Source organism: Cervus elaphus, chromosome 14 (genome assembly GCF_910594005.1).
Source record: "Cervus elaphus chromosome 14, mCerEla1.1, whole genome shotgun sequence".
In the NCBI taxonomy this organism is placed as follows: Eukaryota; Metazoa; Chordata; class Mammalia; order Artiodactyla; family Cervidae; genus Cervus; species Cervus elaphus.
The window spans coordinates 26,274,987-26,294,327 of NC_057828.1; the positions used below are offsets into that span (position 1 = coordinate 26,274,987).

Genomic DNA, 19,341 nt, shown 5'->3' on the forward strand with positions numbered 1-19,341 from the left:
AATTACTAATTTATTTTACTTGCCAATAAAAGGAAAAAGATCCAAAATAGCAATACAGTATGAATAGTAATTATTAAACTGCTAAATGAAAGTAAAATTTGTATTTGTACTTGCTTTTGTACTTAGAGTGCACCAGAGGTTATAGAGTAAAATTCCTTTGGTTTAGAGAACTCTGAAATAATTCCTCATTCTGTGGTTTAGCGGAGTTCTGTCCAAATGTTTCCATTCATTTTCAGTTTGAAAGGGTCAGCATTTGACATTTCTGAGTTCTTAATATTTTAGTTCCTGCTTTTTACTTTGGGCTATATTCAGTCACTGGCAAAGAGTAAGTCAGTTTTATAACTTCATATCATTAAGATAAGTAGAAATACCATAATATTTCAGTCTTCTGAGTATTGACCAAGAATTTCATATAGTCGTTTTACGGCTCACCGACAATGACTCTAGGCATAGCTAAAGGTGTAAGATTTATATATGTGCATTCTGAACAAACCCAGACAAGCCCATGATGACAAATTCACCCTATTCAATTTCTCTTAATATGTTTAGAATCTACAGTTTCATGTCTCTAATTAAATTTTCATTTACTAAATTCTATCCTAATATGAGAGTTTTTGATAATCTCTGCTCCCTACCCCTACCAAATTCATATTTCTTACCTCTTCCTCCTTTCTAATCAATGCATCATTCGTGCTAAGTATTATTATATCAAACTAAATAATTATTTGGTTTTACTATATACAAGCCAAAATAGTTTTCTGTGTTGCCGTTTTCTAAATACAGTACCAGTTATTAAGATGTCTTAACACATATTCAGGAAAAATGTTGTTATTTATGATATTAGAATGTATATACATATGTTTTTATTATGTATATTATATTTATACATAAAAATATTTGAATGATGCACTGTTGGCAAAGGAGAGTGCATATAAGTGCAGGTTTTTCAGGTTTGATCAGAAATATTCTTTTTACTCATAAGGTCATAATTCTGACTTTTTTCTCTACACATACATTTTTCTGTTATCAATATTCAGTGCAAATAGCTTGGGAGTTTTCCAAGTCATCAGTGGCTTTTGAATAAATCCAACCAAATAAGATCCAATTTTATTACAGTGTTGAAGGATGATTTTGACTATTCCGTGTTCTCCTTTAAGGCTTTGTCCGCAGGTGAATTCTGATGTAGAATGATGTACTGGTGGTGGTACAGGGCAGTCTTGGTGAATGGACTCCAGAGAGTGACAAGCTCTCATGGACGGGCAGGCAGGCGTGCGGCCTGCATTTTCTGGGCAAGTTGCTGAGCTGTGTGTGGGGACCAGAGGAGGGGGCCTGCTTGGCCCTGAGGCGATGCCTGCGGGTGAGGAGGAAAGAGCCAAGCTCTTAGCTACGTGGGGCTGTCAAGCTAGACTGGAGTCTGGAAACGCCCCAGATAGAAAATAAACAAATCACTTGGCCCTGCGATGGTTCCCTTATCCCCAGAATTGTGCTGAGAAAGCGGCAAAGGGGCTGCGCTGGGAAGCACGTGGGCTTTCTCGAACTTTCCAACCGTGGTGGATGCCAGAGCCCTGCTGGAGTTGAAGCCAGGGGTGAACAAATGCTGACGCTGTGCTCCAGTTCCCTTCCAGCCCCGGGGCCTGTAAGATCAAGCACCTTGGGCTCTTGACGCTGGTGACCCCGAAGTTTGAGGTTTGGGCTAATCGGAAGTGTTATTGTTGCTGTTCAGTCACTCAGTCGGGTCTGACTCTGCAACCCCATGCTGTAGCCCACCAGGCTCCTCTCTCTGTGGGATTCCCCAGGTCAGAACACTGGAGTGGGCAGCCATTCCCTTCTCCAGGGCATCTTCCCCACCCAGGGATCGAACCCAGGTCTCCCTTGTTGCAGGTAGATTCTTTACTGTCTGAGTCACCAGGGAAGCCCCTCTTTCTTTCCAAATTCATATATTTATTGCAAAACAAAAGATATAAAACCTTTATAGGTCTACAGATGGAAATTTTATTTTCAATTAGATATCTGTAACTATCTTATGCAAGTTAATTCAAATAAACAATTATTTTTAAGACTCTGAGATATCTTAAGCATTTTTTTAAACTCAATAACTGATGATATATTTTCATGAATCTGCCTGCGACTCAGGAGACCCAGGTTCAATCCCTGGGTCAGGAAGTTCCCCTGGAGAAGGGAATGGCTACCCACTCCAGTATTCTTGCCTGGGAACATGCTATCCCTTGGACTAATTATTAGCAGGTTCCAAATTATTATCAGGAAGGAAAGATTCCTCAGGATGGGCTCTCAGGCCATTCCACTCCCTTTCCTGGGAGCAGAGGCTAGGAGGTGAGCATCCTCCAGAGTCCTTTGAGTACTGAAGGGAATTTAACAACTTAACTTATAATCAGGGGCACTCCTGAGAGTTTTTAAAAGGCAGATTAGAATGAAAGCCCTGTTTCTGCTGTTTTAGCTGCTTCTGCTAGTAAGCACAGCCCTGCAGGTGTTGAATTTCTCTGAGGGAGGAGAGAGGACTAATTTTAAATCAAGTTCAAGTCTCTGGGTATTACATGGAATTGGATATTGTAAGATTTAAAATTATGTAAATTGAGGACATATTTGCAACTTTGGGTTTTGATTATGAGATCAGAATATATATATATATATGTATATATATATATATATATAATCTCCTAGCCTCTGCTCCCAGGAAAGGGAGTGGAATGGCCTGAGAGCCCATCCTTAGGAATCTTTCCTTCCTGGTAATAATTTGGAACCTGCTAATAATTAGTCCTATATATATATATAGGACTGCCTAAGTAGTCATGATAATCACAATAGTGTGATCACTCACCTAGAGCCAGAGATCCTGGAATGTGAAGTCAGATGGGCCTTAGAAAGCATCACTATGAACAGAGCTAGTGGAGGTGATGGAATTCCAATTGAGCTATTTCAAATCCTGAAAGATGATGCTGTGAAAGTGCTGCACTCAATATGCCAGCAAATTTGGAAAACTCAGCAGTGGCCACAGGACTGGAAAAGGTCAGTTTTCATTCCAATCCCTAAGAAAGGCAATGCCAAAGAATGCTCAGACTACCGCACAATTGTACTCATCTCACACACTAGTAAAGTAATGCTCAAAATTCTCCAAGCCAGGCTTCAGCAATACGTGAACCGAGAACTTCCAGATGTTCAAGCTGGTTTTAGAGAAGGCAGAGGAACCAGAGATCAGATTGCCAATATCCGCTGGATCATTGAAAAAGCAAGAGAGTTCCAGAAAAACACCTATTTCTGCTCTATTGACTACGTCAAAGTCTTCGACTGTGTGGATCACAATAAACTGTGGAAAATTCTGAAGGAGATGGGAATACCAGACCACTGACCTGCCTCTTGAGAAACCTGTATGCAGGTCAGGAAGCAACAGTTAGAACTGGACATGGAACAACAGACTGGTTCCAAATAGGAAAAGGAGTACATCAAGGCTGTATATTGTCACCCTGCTTATTTAACTTATATGCAGAGTACATCATGAGAAATGCTGGGCTGGAAGAAGCACAAGCTGGAATTAAGACTGCCGGGAGAAATATCAATAACCTCAGATATGCAGATGACACCACCCTTATGGCAGAAAGTGAAGAGGAACTAAAAAGCCTCTTGATGAAAGTGAAAGAGGAGAGTGAAAAAGTTGGCTTAAAGCTCAACATTCAGAAAACTAAGATCATGGCATCTGGTCCCATCACTTCATGGGAAATAGATGGGGAGACAGTGGAAACAGTGTCAGACTTTATTTTTTTGGGCTCCAAAATCACTGCAGATGGTGACTGTAGCCATGAAATTCAAAGATGCTTACTCCTTGGAAGGAAAGTTATGACCAACCTAGACAGCATATTAAAAAGCAGAGACATTACTTTGCCAACAAAGGTCCATCTGCTCAAGGCTATGGTTTTTCCAGTAGTCATGTATGGATGTGAGAGTTGGACTGTGAAGAAAACAGAGCGCTGAAAAATTGATGCTTTTGAACTGTGGTGTTGGAGAAGACTCTGGAGAGTCCCTTGGACTGCAAGGAGATCCAACCAGTCCATCCTGAAGGAGATAAGTCCTGGGTGTTCATTGGAAGGACTGATGCTGAAGCTGAAACTCCAATACTTTGGCCACCTCATGGGAAGAGTTAACTCATTGAGGGATTGGGGGCAGGAGGAGAAGGGGACAACAGAGGATTAGATGGCTGGATGGCATCACCAACTTGATGGGCCTGAGTTTGAGTAAACTCTGGGAGTTTGTGATGGACAGGGAGGCCTGGTGTGCTGCGATTCACGGAGTCGCAAAGAGTCGGACACGACTGAGCAAATGAAGTAGTCATGTAGAAACAAGGGAACCACACCGCACTATGAATAACTTCTAAAGAGATGATAGTGAGCAACATAACATGGGTTCTGATTACATCTCCTTCCTTGAGTCCTGTTTGCTCACTTATTATAGAGACTTAATCTGGGGATCAATTTTCAATTGCTCAAGTGTTTTACTTTTAACAGGCAAGCTAAATGTTGTTGTGATATTTGAAAGTTATTTTGTTTGGACAAAAACACACCATATGGGGACTTCCCTAGTGGTCCAGTGGCTAAGAATCCACTTTCCAATGCAGGGGTTGTGGGTTTGATCTCTGGTTTGGGAATGAAGATCCCACATGCTATGAGGCAATGAGAAGCTCGTGTACTGCAGCAGAGACCCAGTACAGCCAAAAAAAAAAAAAAAAAACCCATAGGAAACAAACAAAACACATCCCACGGACATTTCACCTATGTCTTCGTTTGTTATGTAGTTGGGAGTGGGAGGGTCCCTGAAGTCCATTTTTCAAATAGAAAAGGGACGATTAGAGTCTAGTTTTGTTTGTAAATTGATAGTTACCTTAGCAAAGTTACAAATCCAGAGATCAAGTTTCCCATAATCTTTTAACCTTCTGTACTGTTTTATTTCATTTACAAACCTAATAAAATTTAACAGTCACTGTAATGGGTTTTTATCATTCACTTTATTTAATTATCTTAAACATTTTAAGTGACTTTTATAAACTTAATATACGTGATTTTCTTTTCAAGTCCTTCAACTATGTACAGGACTATGTAACTCATAAATATAGTAAATTAACTTATTTTTATATTCCTTTCAAGTTAAACTTATAAGTCTAAATAATTTATTTGATTTTACAATTTAAGTTGAAATCACAAAACTAATTTTTTATATTCTATGTTAAATTATGACTATTTTATATACTTAAAGCAGTAGATCCAAACAGTTCTTAAACATATCACACATTTTGATAGTATTAAAATATTAATGAAATAATACATTGTTTTTATATTTAATGCTAAATTTCCAATAATTAACAGGTATTCACCTACATAAGAAAGTAAAATATCCCAAACAGATTGAGATGCACAGTAATCTCAGAATGCAGGTATACCAGAGTGATATTCTTGAAAATTGTGATTTTAAAGATTACTTCATATGATGTCATATGCCCACACCAGAATTAACTTATCCATCCCTGTTGGTTTGCCTCCCGTTTTCACTGGAGTCAGACTGTGATGAACACCATCCACTCACTGCTTTGTGTTTCTGAATGTTTCCTTAGCATAGACACCTGGAAAGTTACAACTGTTTTTCAGAACTCAATAAATATTTTCTGATTGCCTTTCCAATAGCCTACCTCTAGTTTGCATCCCATTGAATACTGTATTATAACCATCATTTCACCATATCCTCACCAGCACTGAATATCGTTCAGTCGTGTCGGACTCTTTGCAATCCCATGGAACTGTAGCTCGCCAGGCTCCTCTGTCCATGGGATTTCCCAAGCAGGGATACTGGAGTGGGTTGCCATTTCCTTCTCCAGGGGATCTTCCCGACCCAGGGATGGAGCCCAGGTCTCCTGCATTGCAGGCGGACTCTACCGTCTGAGCTACCCGGGAAGCCCACGATCTTTATTACTATCATTTTTTTCATCATCATCATCTCTGCCGGTCTGCACGTGGGCAAAGGAAGTCTCAGTAGTTGGAGTTCACTTCTTCCGTTGTAAGTGCGGTTGAACGTGCTTTGCGTGTTAATTGTGCGTTGACCTTTCGAGATATCCCTCACCCAGTGGCTGGGACCCTGGCTGCTGGGGCGACCAGCCGCAGGCCAGGCCCGGTGGAGCCACGGCCATCCCGGACCCCACGGCCAGGGGGCGCTGCGACGCCAAGTCCTCCCGCCCCGTCCGGGTTGGCCTGGCCTGGGCTGGGCTGGGCCGAGTCGCGCTGGGCAGGGGCGGGCGGCTCGGCTGGAGGTGCGGGCTGAGAGCAAAGGTTGGTGTCTTTACGCCCCGACCTCAGCCGGAGGGCCCGCGGCATCATGACGGTGGGAGCCAGGCTCCGAAGCAAGGCGGCGGGCAGCCTCCCGCGCTGCGGGCCGCTGGCCCGGGGGCTAGGGCGGACGGAGGGGGACGAGGAGGCGGCCGCTATCCTGGAGCATCTGGAGAGCGGGGCGGAGGCGGCGGAGAGCGAGGCGAGCGCCCGGCGCCCGGGGTCCCGGGGCGCGCGCAGGGTGCACCTCGCCGTCCTCCCAGAGCGCTACGAGCCGCTGGAGGAGCAGGTGCCGAGCGAGAAGCCCAAGAAGAGGTACCGGAAGAAGCTGAAGAAGTGTGGCAAGGTAGGCATTCCGCCGCCCCCAGTGCCCTGGGTCGGGCATCCCGACGGAGAGCCGGAGTCCGATCCCTACAGCCGGACGCTCTCAGCCTCTCTGCCCTGCTCCCGCGCCCGCCCCCGCCATTCCCTCCTGGAGCCCCAAAACGGCTCCGTGAACTGGGCAGTGGGGCGAAGGTGACTGCGGAGAGGGATCGGAACTAAACGAGAGGTTTCCTTGCGCACAGCTCCCCGGCTTCCCCCATGCTGGCGGGTGAATAACGTTCTCAAGGGTCGATTACCAGGTGGTTCTTGTCCTGGGGGTGTCTTCCCACTCCCCGGGGTAGTCGGGAGGACAGGAATCAGTGTCCCTGTTTTACAGATGGGAACACTGAAGAATTAGCGTGTTTCGGTGACTTGTAGAAGATGGCCCAGTTGGAAAGCAGGGAGTTACAGCCCACTTTATCTGTTTTCCAGCAACATCCTCTCAAGGACATCCCACTAGCTGAGAATTGTTGGCGTTATTCCCCCTAAATATTCTCAAGGTGATTTCCAGGGCCTTGGAGCGCAACAGTCCCTAAGTATTCTACTCGTTGAATCTACTTTTCTCCCTGTGTGTTTCTCTGCAAACATACTGTCACTTGCATGGGGGGTGGGGGGTGGGGGTGACAGAGAGAGAATATGAATATGGGATACAACGGCAGTTTCTTTCTCAGAGATCAAAGCCACAAATCTGCTCCCAAGTTCTTCTGCCTGGAAACCCTTAAAGATACTGCTGCCCCTGGCCCCTGGAGTTGGACAAGACAACCCAGAAAAAAATCAGAGAACTCACTCTGTCTTGGCCAAAGGGCAGGGGCTCCACCTCATTACTGTCCCTCCAGTTATCTGTGTCCTCCGGCAATCTCTTATCATCCCTGAAACTGACCAGTCTCCACACCTAGCAACTGAGCTCTGTCATCTTCTTTTAAGGTGTGTCAGCAGCTTTGGGACCAGTAAACAAGCAGGCAGTGGTAAAGTATATTAATAAATGTATGTTAGTAAAAAGTATAGAATTGGAACTTTCAGGCTTAGAGTCATGCAAGGATGAATCATCCTTTTTCCTTTTTTACCAGTTGAGCACCAAAAAAGTCATTGTTTGCCTCAGTTGCTGAACTGATACATGTGTGAATCCCAGCTCAGAGGCTGGCTGAGCTGAAGATGCTTTGGGAGTTCTAACGATGTGCCAGACGTAGTGCTGAGCATTAGAGATCTAAAATGGGTATGATGTAGTCATGCCCTAGCAGAGTCTTCCTGGGAGATGCTGGCCTATGGGTCACTGCCCTGGAGCTACATGGCAAGAGCCTCGGCATTTTATCTTCAGGAACGAGGTTGTAAAGTCAAGTTTCTCAGATTAGTGGTGACATGGAAACTGGTCACAGAAGGATGAGTCAGGGCTTCACAGGTTAATGATGAGGTACTAGTTCACATTCACTAGAGTGATTATTATTAGAAAAAAAACAACAACAGAAACTAGCAAGTGTTGGTGAGGATGTGGAAAATTTGATTTCTTGTGGGTTGCTGGTGGAAATGTAAAATGGGGCAGCTGCTGTGGAAAACAATTTAGCATTTCCTCAAAAAATTAAACACAGAACTCACATATGGCTACTGTATAAATACACAAGGACCTACTGTATAGCACAGGGAACTATATTCAATATCTTGTAATGACCTATAATGGAAAAGGATCTGAAAAAGAGTATGTGTGTGTGTGTATATATATATATGTATATATATAGGTAGCACTGTGCTAAAGAATCTGCCTGCCAGTGCAAGAGATGAAGGAGACTTGGGTTCGATCCCTGAGTCGGGAAGATCCCCTGGAGGAGGAAATGGCAACCTGCTCCAGTATGCTTGCCTGGAAAATTCCATGGACAGAGGCAGCAGGCAGGCTACAAGTCCATGGAGTTACAAAGAGTTGAACACAACTGAGCACTCATACACTCATGAACACACACACGCACCATACGCAATGGTACTTACAGTAATTCCAAAAGCACTGAAAATAGGTACTCAAAGCGATATATATGTATACATGTTCACATCACAATAGCTGAAGAGTGGCAACTACTGAAATGTCCATCAACTGATAAGTGGATAAACAACATGTAGTACACATACACAGTGAAATATTATTCAGCCATAAAAAGGAATCAAGTACATGGATAAAACACGGTGCTAGTTGAAAGCAGCCAGACACCCAAGGTCACATATCATGTATATGATTCCATTTGTATAAAATATCCAGAATAGGTAAATCCAGAGAGACAGAAGGCAGATGGTTGCTTGCCAGGGACTGGAGGGAAGGAGAAATGCAGAGCGACTGCTTGCTTAATGTGTATGGGTTTGCCTTTGGGGATGATGAAAATATTTAGAAGTAGATAGAAGTGGTGGTTGCGTACTGTTGTGAATGTGCTCAATGCCACTGAGTTGTTCACTTGACAATGGTCAACTTTTACATTATGTGAATTTCACCTCACCTAAAAAAAAACAAAAAACAAAAAAAAACCAAGAAAGAATTCCACCAGATAGAAAAAGGATGGGGTACATGGCAGAGTGCTAGCAGAAGCGAGGCAGTGACAGCTCTGCAGGGTCACACGCTGGTTCAATAGACCAGGAAGCCAGGTGAGGACGCTGTCATGTTAGAGGTAGATATGCCCTTTCTGCCCCTCAACTCCCAGGGTGCAAATGAGCCACCACTCTTTGTTGAAAATCCATGAGACTAGCCAAGGCTCAGCTAGAAATGTAGGGAGGTACACCAGGCAAAATTTTATCTCACTTGGGTCAGGGGAGTAAGAAGTGACCTGCAGATAGCTCCATGGAAGGGCGAAGAAAGTTCCTTTCTATCTTTTAGGCACTCATCCAGGTGCTTTCCTGCTTCTCTTTTTTGAAAAAAAAAAAAAAGTATTTGTTATTGGCTGTGATGGATCTTTGTTGCTGTGCTCAGGCTTCTCTCTAGACTTGGCGAGAAGGAACTGCTCTCTAGTCATGGTCTGAAGCCTTCTCACTGCAGTGACTTCTCTTGTTGCAGAGCATGGGCTCTAAGGCAGTTGGGCTTCAGCAGTTGTGGTGTACCGGCTTATTGCCCTGCGGCATGTGTTATCTTCCTGGACTGGGGATCAAACCGATGTCCCCTGCATTGCAAGGCAGATTCTTAACCACTGGACCGCCAAGGAAGGCCCCCTGCTTCTATGTACAGAAAGGTGTTTGTTTGGCTTTTGTGAACTGTCCTAGGATAGGCACCCCCACCCTCTGCTAACCCGTGGCCCCGAGTAGGGTCACCCCAGGGCTGTTCTGGGTCCAGCCTCTGGCAGGAAGCTCTGGGCTCCGAAGGCTGGGTGCCTGGGACTCTTGGTGGTCAGGGGCCCCAGTTGATTTCGAAGTAACAGAATATTCAGATGGAGCCTGGGTTGCTGGGAAAGTGCCTGTTTTCTGAGTGTGGGAGGCGGAAGTACTTCTCTGCTCTTACTGTCTGCCCGGTGCTCCGTGGCGCACACAACGTGCCATGGCTCTGACTCTTCTTAACGACCTTGGAAAGCCCACAGACTCCCATTATGCAGTGAAGGAAACTGGAGTTTCAGGAAGTTCAGCTCGTTGTTCAAGGCCGCACAGCTTGAGAGAAGCCAAGCTGGGCATCAGGACCCTCCCTGGCCTCTGCCTGTGCGGAAGCAGTTAGGATGGAGGCAGGAGGGGGGTAAGGGCACCAAACCCCAAACTTAGGTTCACATAGGAGGTCACCTTGCCCAGGCACCTCTGAGAGCCACAGGGAGAGGTCTGGGTAAAGAAAGTTACTAAATTTTGTTAATCGGGCTGCTTGCAGGGAGTTGGAAGGGGAAAACACAGGGTGTGGAATGACCTTGAGCTCAAGAGGGTCTTGTCCCCACATCTAAGTAGGGGGTTAGGACATGGGCCTTTGAGCCGGACTGCCAGGCACAAGCTGTGCCCCGCCTCCTGCTGGTTGTGTGACCTTGGGCCCTGTTCTCCTTCTGCCTTGGTTTCCTCTTCTGTCACATGGGCTGTGGTAAGGAGTGAATGAGTTCATCCACGCAGAGGTCTTAGAATGCACCTGGAACGTGATGACGGTTCTGTGACTGTTGTTGGCTGTTTTCTAAGAGATGGAGGAGAGGCCCCGTACGACTGGTTCTTTTCTGATTTTGTTTAATGAGCTGTATCTCAGGGGGAAAAAGTCAGCTCCCTGGAGAAGGAGATGGCAACCCACTCCAGTATTCTTGCCTGCAGAATCCCATGGACAGTGGAGCCTGACGCTACATACAGTCAGTCCACGGGATCGCAAAGAGTTGGACACGACTGAGCGATTGACACTTAGCTGACAAGCCACCTCAGCTTTGTGCCTGGGATGTGAAGGCTGGATTTTATATTCCAGGGAAAAGGACCTTTGTTGAGAACTGGTTTCCTTTTGGAAAATGGAGGTGGCAGGGAATCCGTGACATCTTTGGGGATTAGTTGAATGCCTGGAAGCCCCTAGAAAAGTCACATTCCCTGTATTAGATTTCCCGTAACAGAGTACCACAAATACAGTGATTTAAGACGACACAAACTTGCTCTCCTACAGTCCTGGAGACCAGAAGTCCAAAATCGGCCTTTCTAAGCTACCGTCGGCAGGCTGATTCCTTCAGGAGACTCCAGGGGAAAACCGTTTCTTTGTTCTTTTCAGTTTCTAAAGGTGCACCCCCTCCCCGCCACCCCACTCCACCTTCAAGGCCACTGGCATGGCATCTGCAGATCTCTTTCTCTCTGTCCTTCTGCTTCTGTCACTAGAGTGCCTTCTCTCTGAGTCCTCCAGAATCACTTTTATAAGACTGGCTGTTCTTATTTGGATCCTTTTATTAATAAAGATATAAGAATCCTTATAATGATCGGGCTCCCCAAGATAATCCATAATCCATTGTAGTCCCTCCAATTCAAGATCCTTCATTAATTGACATCTGCAAAGTCCCTTTTGCCAAATGAGGTGGCCTATACACAAATTCTGGGCATTAGGACTCAGGCATTATCCTGAAGAAGGCATTATCCAACCCTCCACACTGTCCTATGATTCCTCCAGGCCCCTCTGCCCTTCTGAAAGATCATTTGATTTAAAAAAGCTCTACTTGGACCAAAGATTGCAAAATCTGCTCCATCCAGTGACACTGAATTGGTCGATGGTAATATTTTGCATTTCTTTGCATCACATTTCTCAAGTTCTGTGTTTTGACTATGTTCTAGCTAATGAGCTATTTTAGTAACATCTTTTTCTCATTGGCAAAGATGAAGTGACAAGCAGTTTTTTAAAAATAGCAGGCAGAAGGAAGTGGATGTACAAATACCCATAATGTCAAGTTTAATGTAGGCTGTCCATGATTCTAGGGGCTTTGCTTCTAAAGGGTGCTCTGGACTGTTAGAGGACAGTTTTTGTTGTTATTTCAAACAGGTAAGTAAAATTCTCCCACTGAATCTTATCACACATTTGTAGAGATGTATCTTTTAGCAGCATCACCTCCCTACCCCTGACATACACCCTAATGTCCCATTGAGAAGTTGATGACACAGTGTCCCAGGAATCAGTGTCTAAAGAAGCCATCAAAATTACCGTCATCTCCCAGAATTCCTCCTTTGGCCTGAGAGCAAGCAAAGGAAATACCCAGGCCCTTTCTGGGTGCTGGGCATACAGCATTGAGCAGGACCTCCTTCTGTTATCCCGAGGCCGATGAAAGCCAAAATAAGCCAGAAATCATAGGAAAGCACAGTCTTTTTTTTTTTTTTGGAAAGTACAGTCTTAAGAAACTTCCCTGAACAGATAACGAAATATCTTAGATTTTAAAATTACTACCACAAACCTAAACTACTATAAAGTAAAAAGAGGCAGAGGTTATTTCCCAATAAAACTAGCTGATCTTTGGGGGCATTTGTCCTGCCTGATTTGGTGCCAGGCACTGTTCTAGTGGGCTTCGCTCGTAAAGAACCCGCCTGCCAATGCAAAAGACAAGGATTCAATCCCTGGGTTGGGAAAATCCGCTGGAGAAGGAAATGGCTACCCACTTCAGTATTCTTGTCTGGGAAATCGCATGGACAGAGGAGCCTGGTGGGCTGCAGTCCATGGGGGTCTCAAGAGAGTCAGACACAGCTTAGCAAGTAAGCAACAACTGTTCTAAGTACTTTCCTTGCATAAACCCGTTTAATCTTCTTTACCCAGTGAGGTGGTTACCAAATATTCCCATTTTATAGGTGAAGACACTGAGGCCAAGGAAGGTTAAGTAAGTGATGGGGTAGACTTTAAGCCCAGGCTACAAGCAACCGCAAGGTTACATCTGCCTTCCTGAAAGAAGGGAAGTGTATGTGGGGGTGAAGGACACAGACCCTGAGATGAGATTTCTTTGGGATTGAAGTTCAGCTCTGCCTCTTACCAGCTGTATAATCACAAATAAACTCAACTCCTTGATGCTTCCTTCTTGTTGAAGCCTAATAACCAAAGGCCTCTAGGAACATATGAGTAGCCAGTCCAAGTTAGATTTGCCTATTTGTTGCAGCAAGGAAGAGTGTTTGCCAGAGGAATCAGGAGGCCTCAAAAAGTAGAGACCTCAAGTAGAGAGGTAAATATTTAAGTAGGAGCCAAAGATATAAATTTGGAATTTATACAGGAAATACTCAAAGTCATTGGAAATGGATGACACCGCCTGTGGAGAAATTCTAGGCCAAAACATGTTTTAAAATAAAAAATAAGGAACAGTACTGAAGAATAACATTTTTAAAGTTTGGTTGAAAGAATAATCCCATGAAGAAACCTGAGGAGGGCCATAAAAAAAGAACAAACTAATGCCATTTGCAGCAACACGTGTGGACATAGAGATTATCATACTAAGTGAAATAAGTCAGAGACAAATATCATATGATGCCACCTATATGTGGGGCTTCCCTTGTGGCTCAGCTGGTAAAGAATCTGCCTGCAATTCAGGAGACCTGGGTTCGATCCCTGGGTTGGGAAGATCCCCTGGAGAAGGGAAAGGCTGCCCACTCCAGTATTCTGGCCTGAAAAGAGTCCGACAAGGCAGAGTGACTTTCACTTTCACTTTCGTATGTGGAAACTAAAAAAAATAAAGATAACAAATGAACTTATTTACAAAACAGAAATAAATTCACAGGCATAGAAAACAAGCTTATGGTTACCAAGGGAGGAGGAGGGATAAGTTAGAAATTTTGAATTAGCATATACACTACTGTACATAAAATAGATAAACAACAACAACCTACCCTATAACACAGGGAACCATATTCAATATCTTATAATGACCTATAATGGAAAAAAATCTGAAAAAGACTATATCTATCTATATAGATGGATAGATATATATATCTTTTTTACAGTGTTTCAGACATACAGCAAATGATTCTGTTTTATGTATACGTATATATGTATACATATGTGTGTGTGTGTATATATATATATATGTATATATATATATATATGGCCTGGACAATCCCCATGGACAGAGGAGCCTGGCCAGCTACAGTCCAGAGGGTCGCAAAGAGTTGGACACAACTGAGTGACTAAGCAGGGCACACACATATATCTATTTATATATAGAACTGAATCACCTTGCTGGATATCTGAAACATTGTAAATCAACTATACTTCAATTTAAAAAATTTTTAAAAATAGAAAAGAGAGCTGAAGAAGGCTTTATGTGAGGTAAGGGAAAAATCACAGTGACTGTTTCATGAAGTATCCAAAGTGGGCAAGAGTCGGGGGAAGACAGAAAGGTGCTCATTGGCTCAGGCCACATGGCAGTGGCAGATGGCGATGACCAAGCCATCCTGGATGGGTCAGAGTAGAGGAGGAAGGAATAAGAGGGGGGCACATGGAGGCAGTGTGTGCAGATGACTCTTTCCATTGGTTTGGCGTGACCCGGGCAGGACCTAGAGAAGGCCGTGGAGTCAAGGGGACAGCTGAGCATGTGTGTAAGCTAAGGGGGATGATCCAGTGGGGAGGAAGAGGGTGATGATGTTGGAGAAGGGAAAGCTGAGGGAAGGGGGAAGAGTGTGCCAACAGCAAGTGTCAAGGGAATGGCCTCAGGGGTACTTTTTCCCGCTGGGACACGGCAAGGCGGGAGGAGAAGTCAGGGCAGGTGTAGATAGTGGTAGAGGATGACTGGGTTCCCCAGTGACTTCTGAGCCTTTCAGTGAGAGATAAAGTGGGGTCATCTAATAGGGTATGGACACAGTGTGTGTTTGTGTGCACTGGGGGCTTGTGGAGAAAGGAAGCAGTAAGAAATCCCACCTGGGAGAGAGAGACAGGCAGCCTACTGGACCGACAGACCAGGCTGGTCAGGCAGTGTTGGTGTCAAAGTGAAGCTTGCGGTTGTCATCAGGGATTTTAAGTGGTCATTGGAGCTGGAAACACTGAGGACGGAGAGACAAGATGTGTGATGATGTCCAGGTCACCTACCAGGTCTCCATGCTGTTGTCATGGAGACATAAGTTGGGGGTGGCAGGAGAAGCGGGGAGGGGCAACAGCACAGTCAGTGTTAGTCGGTGGTGGTGGTCTTCATTTCTCTCTTGCGACTCCAGTTGAATCCCTGGGATGCCCTCTGACCAGCCCCAAGCCTTGAAGACAAGGAGGATGAAGAATGGATACCAAGAAAGGAAGGCCCAGTCCTTACCTTTAAAGAGTGTAGAATTAGGAACTCCAAACCACGGGCACAACAATGACAGAGCTGTGGGAGACTTTAGAGACCTAAAATGTGGGTCAGGTGGGGCGTGTCCTGGGGTTAGAGGGAGGACTGGGTGGACTTTCAGGTCAGATGAATGAAGGAAAACTTGACCCAGCCCTCCTCCGATCTAGTGACTTCACTTGGACAGAGGAGAGTGGGCTTTGTTTTGAATAATACAACACTATTGGTTTGGTTTAAATTTTTTAAAATATTTATTTGGCTGTGCCAGGTATTTGTTGTGACGTGTGGGACCTAGTTCCCTGACCAGGGATTGAACCCAGGCCTCCAGCATTGGGAGGGTGGAGTCTCAGCCACTGGACCACCAGGGAAGTCCCCTGGTTTGGTTCTAGAACTAGCAGCTTCACGGCTGTCTCCAAGATCTTTGAATTATCTGGAAACTTGTGGGGCTGGAAAGCCCTTGACAAGGTGCTAATGTGTGTTTTGATGGGCTTCCATGTGGGGTGGCAGAGAGGTGGGAAATTGCTGACTTGCTCGTTTGCCCTGGGAAAGTGAGGCAAGATGACTCTGTATGTATGGCACCTTTGTGCATGAAAGATTACAAAGTTGCCTCATCTCACCCTTTGCTTTTCTCCTCTGTTCCTAAAAATAGAACGTTGGGAAGTTTATCACCAAAGGATGCCGCTACATCGTGATTGGCCTGCAGGGATTTGCCGCTGCCTACTCCGCCCCGTTCGGCGTGGCCACCAGCGTGGTGTCGTTCGTCCGCTAGTGGGAGCTGCCTGGGCGGACCCTGCAAAAATAATCGGAAGCCTCTGTTCTGGGAACAGTGCGAACCCAGGAGCATTTCAGACTTGAACCCACAAAATACTCAGAAGAGAAAAAACTGTCTTGGTTGAATCAGATGAATGTTATGGATGAGTCATCCCCATCCACCTGCTGAGCTTCCACATCTCTCGGACACAGGTGGCCCTGGTGGACAATCCTGCAGAGAATTAGGCTGAGGTCAGGTTTGGGATTAGCAAACCCAGAGCTGCAGGGGGTGGCTGAGAGGCAAATACTTGGCAAGTGCTCTGGGTGGGCAGCAGAGTGGTGATTAGGGGTGGGGTGGGGGATTTTGATTTGAAGTGAGCCAATTTGTTCAATTCTGGAAAGTTCTCAGGCAGACAGAGCTCCCAGCCCCTGGCTGCCTCGGTTCTGAGAGCACCCAAGGAACTGTTTATTCCTAAAGTCATTCCCCCCATCTCCTTTCTGCACTCCTTTGCCACCAGAAGTTTAATTACAGGCTTGAGAAGAAGGAAGAAAGAAAAATCTCTTTGAAGGCTCCGATGCTTTGAAAACCATGTTGACACTGTGTCATGACTGTTTCAAGTAGATGAAGGCTTGTCACTTTCACCTTCTCTGACATGAATGTGCAGGTGGTGATGAGGGAAGGAGGATCAGCAAGTTCAAGTGCAGGTTGTTTGAGGGAGGGAGGGCTCCTAAGCACTGCCGGGCCCAGTCCAGCCCATTCTGGCCCGGCCACATGTGGGGCTGGCCAGACCCGCCTGCAGGCAGATAGCCAGCTGAGGTCATGGGCTTCCTGACCCAGCTACAAGGTACTATCAGCCCCGTCATCCTTGGCATCAAACCGACAGCAGGTGCTCTGTCTTGGGAGAGAAACAGCTGGAAAGGAAAGTATGATTTAGAAAAGGAACCAGAAAGTAGGAGGAGGTATGAAGGAAGCAGAAGAAGGATGCTGGACGAGAGAAGTGGAAGCACTGGGACCAGGTCTGGGTTATCAGTGTTGGAAAGTCTTAGGCTCTGGATGTGGGCGAGGGGAGGCTAGGTGGTCAGAGGTACCATGCTGATGCTTCCAGACCCTCTGAGGCCCGTGAGCTCACATTGGCTGCCCTTGGAGTAGCCTTTCCTCTCCTGTGTTGCCCAATTTGACATCATCTCAGCTGGATTCAAAAAGCTGGGGTGGGTGAGAGTCCTCGACCTGGAGGATGATCTGTGGACTGCTACTGAGTCATCGGATAGGGAGGTGCCCACTGCCAACCCCCACCACAGGCCCCTGTTTGGACCTGGTTTCCAGAATAATAATTTCCAGTTTGAAATAGTTATTACGAACCAGTCTGCAGGCTTGGTGACAACACCTACTTGTTGCCCCGTGAAGTTTTCCCGGGGAATGAAGGCTCAGTGTCCACGCTTCACCCGTCAAACCCAGCCAGGTGGCACCAGGAAGTGGAGGAGGTTGGAAGACAGACAGACAGATGGACAGAAAGGAATGAGTGGAGGGGAGAGCGTTGTAGCTGTGAAGCTAGATTCTGCTTCACGTCCTGGAGGCTCATCATTGAAGATGAGCTGGGAGCTAACTCCTGCATCATTCATATTTGTGCAGAGAAGAGACTAGAAATGGCTCTGTGTAAGCGCCAATGGCACATTTTCACACACGTAAGATAATTATAGCATGCCTGGCCACACTGGGAGTCATGGAGAAGGAGACATCAGTGGAAAGAAAAGCACAGCTTCGTTTAGTGGGAAAGAGAGTCAGGACTGCTGATCACAGGAAAGGCAGATGGCGGGAAGGAGCCTGTGTGGGTTGGGAGCACGCCTTCCTGGTGGCCCAGCGCTGCTGACTTGTCCCAGAGAACCCTGTTGAGTTTCTCGGGGGACCTCGAGTGTGACCTGGGAGGGACAAGAGTGGCCAAGGCCCATCCAAGAGCGAACCTCCCACCCCAGCCCCAAGTTAGAGACACAGTAAGGCCAAATACATTTGGCCCCGACGTTTTGGAATTCTGGTTAAGAATTAACCCAGAAATTTCAAAAGTCGAAACTTCCCAGGGCCATCCCTGTGAAGGTCTGTGCACAGAAGATGAACCACTCTCAACAGTCACTCAGCTGAGTTGTCATTTCCTCCGAGACAGGATACCCATGCTGCAGCGTACCTTTCTGCCTTTTCTTTCGCTTCAGCTTTTTGTTTTTTAATGTCAGCATCCACATTCTACTGAAAATTGAATTTTAGAGCTTTCTCTTTACATAATTGACCAAGAGGCTTCTTTTGTATGCTTTTCTCGTCATAGTCTGTAAATAAAAGACCTGATTTGTCTAATGTTTCTGTGTGTGAGGTTTTTCTCCTCCACCCCGGAGAGTGAGGGACACCTCCCTGGGGCCCCTGGCAGGAGCCCGTGGCTTCTCCCCAAGACCAAGGGGAGGGGTAGGGACCCTGACTCCCTGGACACGAGGTGAGACGGGGGGGTGAGTTCCCCAGAAGCTCAGTAGAAGAGGTGGTGTCTGTGTAGGAGCCTCAGCTCATGCATTTGTTAAAAATGAAGATTTCCAGAACCTCCAGTTTGGATTTAGGGAGTCTAGAGTGGGGCCAGGAATCTGCATTTTCTACCACAGTCTAGAAGACTCTGAAGCAGCCACTGCTGTGGCTGAACTGGGAGATGCTGGCGCCAGGGACAGCTGCAGGTGGCATGGGCCAGTGGGCTCCAAGATGGGACCTGGGGTCAGTCAGGTGCCAGTGCTTGATGAGCCCAGGAAGCATGCACACTCACTCAGCCCTACCGGAGCGTCTGGATGAGCTGTCATTACCCATCCAGGCAGGGTAGGGGCCACGCGTGTCAACCCACTTTGAGGCTTAGGACAAAGCAGAAGCCAGATCCCCGAGGTCTTCCGTCGCCTTGGACTCACCCGTACTGGCCCCCTGCCCAGCACCTGGGCTTTGTCAGAGAAGCTCCCGCTGGTTTCCGTGACCAAGAAGCGCCCTGAAGCAGGACTTGAACTCCCACCTCCCTGTGCATCCACCAGTTTTCCTCCTGGGCATGCAATGCCCTCAGCAGAAGGCGGTTGTGGGGCTGGGAAGCCATCAGTGCAATTTTAGATGCAGGCAGCCACTCTGACAGGTTTTGCACCTGTCATGCCTCCCCCACCCCGCTGCAAGAGCAGAGATGAACTGAATTTAACTTTGTGATGCCAGCATCCCCCAAAATGTTGTGAAATGGTTATAGATGTTC

At 46.2% G+C, this 19,341-nt stretch overlaps 1 protein-coding gene across 1 annotated transcript; it reads left to right on the top strand.

Annotated features, from left to right (window-relative positions):
• Positions 1-6,246: 6,246 nt before the first annotated feature.
• On the top strand, positions 6,247-18,434 carry C14H1orf115 (chromosome 14 C1orf115 homolog). Its single transcript, XM_043923993.1, has 2 exons — positions 6,247-6,666; positions 15,993-18,434. The coding sequence occupies exons 1-2, from the start codon at positions 6,370-6,372 to the stop codon at positions 16,110-16,112; spliced, it is 417 nt and encodes a 138-aa protein (XP_043779928.1). The 5' UTR covers positions 6,247-6,369; the 3' UTR covers positions 16,113-18,434.
• Positions 18,435-19,341: the final 907 nt, after the last annotated feature.